Below are 7996 nucleotides of genomic sequence, written 5' to 3' on the forward strand. Positions count from 1 at the left end.
ACTGGCCGGGTTTTACCGGCAACCACTGTAATATTGCAGTGTTTACTGAGAAAAACAACAGTGAAACGAAACTGCTTTACAGTTAATGAGGAAATTGTGTTGTCATCGAATAAAGTCGGACATCTCATCCGACTCAATTCTGATTGGCTTAAATTCGACCTAATTATCTTGCCTTTACTTGTTGCTGCATCATTTGGGGTCACAGTCTGTCAATTCCGACTTCATTGTACTCACTCATACATCCACAATTTTGAGAAATACTGTAAGGGGAGCGCCCAATATATGCGGGTGCCGTGCAATCCATTAAGTAGGGTGTATATGCGGGAATGCCATAAAAACCCGGATTATAGCAACTTATGTCTCCCGTCTACGTTTTCTAGCCAGGCGTACAAATGTGACCATCTTCATTTGGGACATACTGTACGAAGCTGACGTCCAAGTTCAGTGAAACCCAAGGATGATTGGCCATTATAGTGCCAAATGCAATGCAGCTATCTATAGCCGTGGCCGAGTGTAGGGACGACCCAAACCAGTGCCAATCGTGCTGTTATAAACGTTTTGGAACTCCTGCACCGCGAACTTCCACTCACACAAGATATTACCTTGATTCTTGGTCACTTGATCTGTACAGCAAGCTAGCAACGACAGTACAGTACAGCACAGTACAGTACCTTAGAGCCAGTAGTACTAACCAACCACTACTACCACAGCCACACCCACCACAGCAATCACTACTGCTCATCCTACGACCACCAGAGCAAGACCAATCACTACTACCACATCCACACCCACCATCACAGCAATCACTGCTCATCCTACGACCACCACAGCCAGACCTACACTACTACCACACCTCCAGTAGTACCAGGCACTAAGGTATTGTACTGTACTGTCGTTGCTAGCTGGCAGGTTGCAGGCAAAACTTCATTATGTTGTTCATCTGCCATGGTCAAAGCACTTATAACCTAACCAATCAATGGGTACAGGACATTCGGTCCGACTTTCTTCTGTCAATTTCTCACGTCTGGTTTTGACTTCGCTTTTGTATATAATAAATATTATAACGAACAAGAAAGTCGGACAAACGGTCCGACGATCACTTGGTTTCTGTATAACCTATCCGACTTTTTTCCACTAATGTACGACTAATTCCCCCATAGCAGGGATACCGTACCTTCAAAACACCCAAACTACCGTACACCTTTAATGGGAGAATTCTGAGATACCTTAAGCAGCCAATCAGGACGTTTGAACTGAGGATTTGTTGCACAAATAAGTACAGTGGTGGGATTTCTAATTATTTGTAACCCCGGGAATAACATTATACTTCGAAATATCCGTCCCCACCGGGGATAGGACGAAGTCCCAGGTTACTGTATAAGGTTTATTTTGTATATTTTTTGCAACTTATTTGGCGCAATCGATCGAAATCGGTAGATATGCACTAATCCAAGTGAATACGTTCATAGTACTACTAGGTACTGAAGTACTTCACCGTTTCCCAGTGGGTATCAATGTGGAGTCCAAAGTATGAAATCGATTGAGATTTTAGGCAGAATATAGAGGCGTGGGTCCAGGATGTCTAGGTTAGTAGTATGGAGCGTGGTGTTGCTGCCAGCATTCAACAATAGCATTCATCAATGCATCGACGGCTGGCTTTACACTTTCATGCATCACTAGTTCCGGATTATGCAAAGTTCTTTGAGTCGGTTTTGGAAGCCATATCCTTTTCGTAAAAGTCGAATCGTGTGGCAGATTAAAACAAAGCTGCTTAACTCGACTAGTAGGATAATAAAGGAGTTTGGGTTGCTTCGTGATGGGTTAGGCGCATTGCCGGGGGCTTTAGCGATGGCTACTGTAACCACTGGCAATTCGCCCCGGTTATCGTTATTATGGAAGTTGTTCCGAGTAATCAAGCGAAGGTTTATGCACGAAGCACCATTCCTTATTCCTGCCAGCACACAAGCGAAGCGGCGTGTGTTACTGCTACTACTAGTACGTATTACTAGTACTTCGAAGTAATAGAGCTATGCATTCGTTTTAGAAGTTGAAGTTTCTAGTCCAATCGAAGAGCCCATGAAATTGTTTCAGGGGGGGGAATAGCTCAAAGGTCGTGGGTTCGATCCCCGGCTCCCCCGGATTATTTCCGCAAGGATTTATCCGTCCCTCCCCTGGGGAATCCGGATAACAAGGGCCACGTACGAAGACGAGGACCGAACTTCGAAGAAGATCGGTCGAAGCACGAGGTATGATGCGTTGAGCGAAGTAAAAGCCGAAGATTACACACCGCCCCTGGTCAAGCAGGCGCGTTACAATTGGCGAAGCGGTTCCATAACATGTGGTTCTAGTGTCGGCCCTCGCGGAGGAATGTCTTAAAAATGATAATCCAAACTCAATTAACCATGACATTGATTCAATCCAACATTCCAACCAATGGTACTTCAGCGATGTTTGGCTCAAAGATATGGTCCATATCTTGTCCCAGACAAACATTTTATATGTAATTTTTGTACAGTATACATTTCACGGTATTAAAATGTGCTTCAAGTCGATTTCTCCAATAAACTACCCTGTCCAAATTAGGTGAAAAGGACAATAATATTATTACTTCGATAAGAAGACAGCGCCCAAAGCGTAAGCTGTATACAATTTTAAAGGTGTTTTAAAGGTAGGGTATACCTGCTGTGGGGGAATTATTCGGTATTCGGAATTGTACAGTATCCATTTTAGCTGGGCAAATGGATGACCATGATTATACAAGACCAGTGAACTGACTGATATTAGTATTGTAATTCGAAGTACTACTACCGCTAGTACTACGTAGTTATACTGTACTAATAATACCTACTACTAGTACTAGTATTAATAATACTTCGAAGTACAGTATACTACGTAGTAGTACCTTGCTGCTCGGCTTGCAGGCTTGTAATCCAAGGATAATTTTGACCAATACAATTGTTTGAGTTTCAATTTTAACCAATAGTGTGAAATCACGACAATTAAAACCGGATATCGGAAATATGAATCACGACAATTGAAGTCGGACAGAGGTAGAAAGTAATAATACTATTAATAGTATTACCCGTACTTTACGACTCAATGTTGGTTGAGTGTGGTACTCCGTTGCGCATCGCCAGGTTCTTTCCGACGTTTTTAACTTTGATTGGCAATTCGAATGCGTTGTGGGGAGTATGTGTTTTCGCGATTTGTATCCGTTTAGAATCGAGTAAATCCGAATCGACGAAATGGAGACTGAATGTGGGAGTCCCGGTATTGCAAGATGACATGCTTCTGCTCGTACGTGTACCTCGAGTATTTGTACTCTTTGGGCTTGCGCCGCGTGGTCGAGGCATGCCGTCAAATTTTCTGTGATTGGGTGTGGTGTTTCAGATTTCAAAACCCTTCGTTCAAATTGTCATTTTCAAATATCGCGCCACTACGTGGATATAATATATAAAAGGGTATGCATATCTGGAGGGATCACCAATGGAGCAAATCAAAATTTTAGAGGTTGCCAAACGGTGTACAGTGTACCACACTCAACATTGAGTCGTAAAATGCTGTGGGTGAATATGATCACCCGACACCGTGCACAAGTGTATTTGGTGGGTTCCTAGGTACAGTAAGTACAGTAATAGTTTATGTTGACCCGCATACTACAATGTAGTACGAACGATCAGCTTTGAAATAGTTACTGTACATGTAGTGTATCGGCCCAGATAATTGCGCAGCGTAGATCGTGTAAAACGTTATAATTTTGTGCAGCCACAGGCGGTGACTTGGCGAGGAGTGTACTCCAATCGTGTACGTCACAGAATGATCTACAGTACACGTATCGATCAGCGGCAGGCCGTAGGCAGTGTCGCTAACTAAGACGAAGTACTTTTCCTTGGTGTTTGTATTGATCACCAATTAATGGGTTCGTGTTAAGTACGCCTAGGTATTTCATATGGTTTCCACAGTGGCCGGGAATTACCTGAATCACCTTACATGTAGTACTTTCTTTAGCTCTCGGTGGATGCACCCCTACCCTTGTCAACCCAAGCAACTGTCAAACCTTGTACAACAGACTAGTACAGTGTACAGTACTCCCCCGCAATAGTGAACCCTTCTGGCGCAGACGTTTTTAGAGGTATCACAGGAAGACAGTTATTAAAATAAAGGGTACGTACCTTACACCACCTGATTGGCTTCTGATGCACAATGGATATCAAATTCGGATTCAGGAGAGGGTTGATAGCCTGGAAAAAGACAAAACGCACGCCAAGGACAACGTACACTTGAGTTCGATTAAAGGTTACGCATATTTTCAATCAATTCGTGCACGATGGAGCCAACCATTCGAAAAATTCATACCTAGGAGCTGGCTGGGCTCGTCGTGGTCGCAAGCATCTCGTCACGGATTTGCATGGCTTTGACACGGATGGATGGTCGGCCCACTTACAATGGGGAACCTCCATTCCTCGCATTTCCGAATACATTTAATTAGTTTGGCTTCTAGCTTTGGTGTGCGGGGTTGGTGCTTGGATTTATATGTCGGGTGTATGCCCTCGACGTCCACCATGGAGTTGAGCCACGCTGGCATGGTTGACTTAACCCATTGGCGCAACTCAATCCCTTTGATATGCAGTATTCCACTTGAGCTTCTTATGCTCAATTGTCAGCCGGATCCTCGACGCTGGTGACGGCATTTGTTCCTCAGGTGGTTTGTGTGTGTTTTGAATTTTGAAACGCCTCTACAATTTTATTGCTGATTACCTCAAAAATGTTATTAGGTTTTGTGGGATATAATGTTTTAGTGGGTTTACTATTGCGGGGGAGTAATGTTCTAGCACTACGTTCTTTAAGTACAGTCTGTAAATCAGATATCAGTTTAAGAATCATAGATATCATCAGATGGTGTATCACGTGAACAAATAATTCCCTCATTAAAATAGTACTAACTAGAACTAGTAGTACAGTTCTAGTAATCACTCTTTTTTTACCCGAAATGCTGTTTCAATGATGGAATAATTATCACACTTTTTAGCCCGTCGCTGGAATCCGTCCTACCCCTGATGAGCACATACGGTGCTAAGTCCCCGGGGTTAACTGCATCACCAGAGGTTAGATATGGTTAACCACCGAGATGCACGTAACACCTCATAAAGGTCAGAGAATACAAAGCCCCATATAAACAGCCAAATGCCAGTTTTTCCTGAGAAAAAACAGTAGTACTGATTTAATGAGGGAATTGTACAAGAGAACGTGCCAGAGTACTGATTCACGCGAATTGACAAGCATTACGAGAATATTCAAACACTTCAACATGGACTCAAATGTCAAACACTTCAACATGGACTCAAATGTCAGTGGCCGGCCCTTTGGGCCAGTTCAATGGATTCACAACACTCCCAAGGTCGTGTTTACCACTTTTGAATTTCCCCGGTGTCAAGCATGTTCTCGACCTTCAAAGCTGCTGCAGTCCTTGCTCTTGTGGTCATGGCATCCGCTGACGGCATCTTTGACTTCTTTGAAGGCACCGAGTCGATTTGCCTTGCCGACCAAGCTCAAGCGACCCGCTGTTTGAACGACGCCCAGCCCATCAAGTACCAACTTGCCCAAGCTGTGGCTCGTATTCGCACGGGGACTGGCTACTGCACCGCGTGGCTGTGGGGGTCGGAAGGCCACTTGGTCACGAACAACCACTGCGTCCCGAACGCGACCGTAGCCAACCGGACCCGAGTCGAATTTGGCTCCGAGTGCTCGACTTGTACCGACCCCTACAATGATGTCAGAGGCGCCTGTATTGGAACGTTTGTCGCTAACAGCACCACGCTTGTGTTTAACGACAAATCGTTGGACCTGTCGGTGCTCAAGTTGAACTTGAACCCTGGTGTGAACTTGACCCAGTACGGATACTTGCAATCCCGCGCCGCGAACGTCACGTTGGACGATCAAATCTACATCTTGGGCCACCCCCGTGGCAAACCGAAACGCATTGCGTTCTTGAACGACGACGGCACGCACGCTCGCATCACCAACACGTCTGCAGCCTCGAGATGCCGCGAGCAAGATACGTTGGGGTACAACGTCGACACCGAAGGCGGAAACTCTGGCTCCCCCATCTTGGGCGCCCACGACAACAAGGTCGTGGCGTTGCACAACTGCGGTGGCTGCGAAATCACCGGTCGAAACACCGGCAACAAGATGACCAAAATCGTCGCCCTCTTGAAGTCTAAGAACTTGTTGCCCAATGACGCGGTGGCCGATGACCGCTGCTAAGTTTTTATTGTCGTGGCTCCCCTCCGATTGTTGAGTTCATTGTACTAGTTAGTATAAAATAGCAATACAATCATTTTGAAGTGTGTTTAATGACCATAACGCAATCTACATCAAAATTTATGATCAATATATCCACGTGTGAATGCTCCACCACGCGCAAATGCTCCTGTAGAGTGAGTATGCATGCCATTTTGTAACGCCAGGTTACACAAGTCCTATTCTGGGGACAGTCTGTACTAAGTACGATTAACCCAGTGTGTATATTTGGTTAATAGTACTTAATACAAACTCTATAACTGCGGGATTCAGCGAGTTCTTCGTTTCATCACCCGTATTAACCTGGGAGTTGTTTTCCATTAGGCCTCCGTGTCAAATACTGCATTACTGGTCAAATTGTCCGATATATTGGATACTACACCTTTTTTCTATTGACTTGGGACTTTTTTCAACGTTCTTGGCTTGGCGCTCATTCGAAAGAGCGATGTGTCCATTCATTTGGCCTTGTGGCCAATAGAATTGACACTTAGTGCCGCAACACCCTTTGAAATGTACCATACTACCAATGGAAAAGGCTCCACTACCCAACAATGTATCGCTCTTTCGAATGAGCGCCAAGCCAAGAACGTTGAAAAAAGTCCCAAGTCAATAGAAAATCATGGCCGCAGATTTAATGAAACGACACGATATTTGTGTAATAGATTGATACCTCGCATTCAGATCGCGTTATTTCGTAAATGGCACATATTATGATCAGTACCTGTAGTACCTGTAGGTATTGGTTTACTGTTAAAACTCAGATATAGAGCGAAATGAAGGTCAGAAAAAGTGGTCGACTTTTTTTACTTCTAGCAAGAATTCCCCGGTATCACGTCGGGGAATTCACATCGATGACATGGCCTTCCGGCGTCTACACACGTGAATATAGAGCTTAAGCATGGACGTGACGCTCATGAACATCACGTCCATGCTCAAACGCTTCCATATCTTAGACCCTAGTCTTCCTCAATGTCTCGAGAACTCAACGAGTTCACCTACGATCGATCAACATCCTAGCGCACGGCAGCTCCTGCGTTGCCAAGGTATTTAGTACTACTGGGCTGGTCAGGACGATTTAGCTCCGCCTTCATGGCAAAGGAAGGTGGAGTTAGAGCATCTCCACCGGTTATGACATATGACCTGGCCTTATACGGATAATGTACGGATAAATGAGAGTCTTTTGCTGATTCCAGTGATAAGTTTCATCTTCCCCACCCGTCAGACTTAAATGCGGGGGACGACGACGGGCTGTGACAGTGATAATGAGTGCATTTACATCAACCGCGACCCGTCGCATTCCATCATAGACCGAATCGTTAACAATTACTTCGAAAGTATAGCTCAAGGGAGTAATACGAACCTTCGATGACGAGAAAGTCGCGTGCTTTCGCATTACATGCTGCTCCTTGGAGCATCGTCGCGATGCCACTGGCAAACATAGAGAAAACAAGGTCGCCCGTGGCATCTTGTTGGAAGTACCTGTAAATGCGTCAATTCCTATCATTGCCGCACATTATAGAAGCCATTAACCTGCAGCAGCGCGTGGAAGGCGCTGGACGACGGTGGTCGAGGTGCAGTCGTCTGGCGCGAGCGACTGGTCGTCCATCTCGTTGTTGCGGCCCGGTCGGTCCGGCAGCAGTACCACGAAAGGTGGGCGACCACCTGAGCCTGTTGGTGAACAAAGTGGCGTGGACGG

The 7996-nt window shown here is 45.2% G+C and overlaps 1 protein-coding gene across 1 annotated transcript; it reads left to right on the top strand.

The window, feature by feature from the left end:
* Positions 1-5481: 5481 nt before the first annotated feature.
* H257_16801 (hypothetical protein) lies at positions 5482-6264 on the top strand (the record flags this gene model as incomplete). The annotated part of the gene is made up of 1 exon (XM_009845372.1): positions 5482-6264. One exon carries the CDS (start codon positions 5482-5484, stop codon positions 6262-6264), a length of 783 nt encoding a protein of 260 aa, XP_009843674.1.
* Between the last annotated feature and the right edge of the window lie 1732 nt (positions 6265-7996).

This window comes from Aphanomyces astaci, assembly GCF_000520075.1.
Source record: "Aphanomyces astaci strain APO3 unplaced genomic scaffold supercont1.92, whole genome shotgun sequence".
In the NCBI taxonomy this organism is placed as follows: Eukaryota; Oomycota; class Saprolegniomycetes; order Saprolegniales; family Verrucalvaceae; genus Aphanomyces; species Aphanomyces astaci.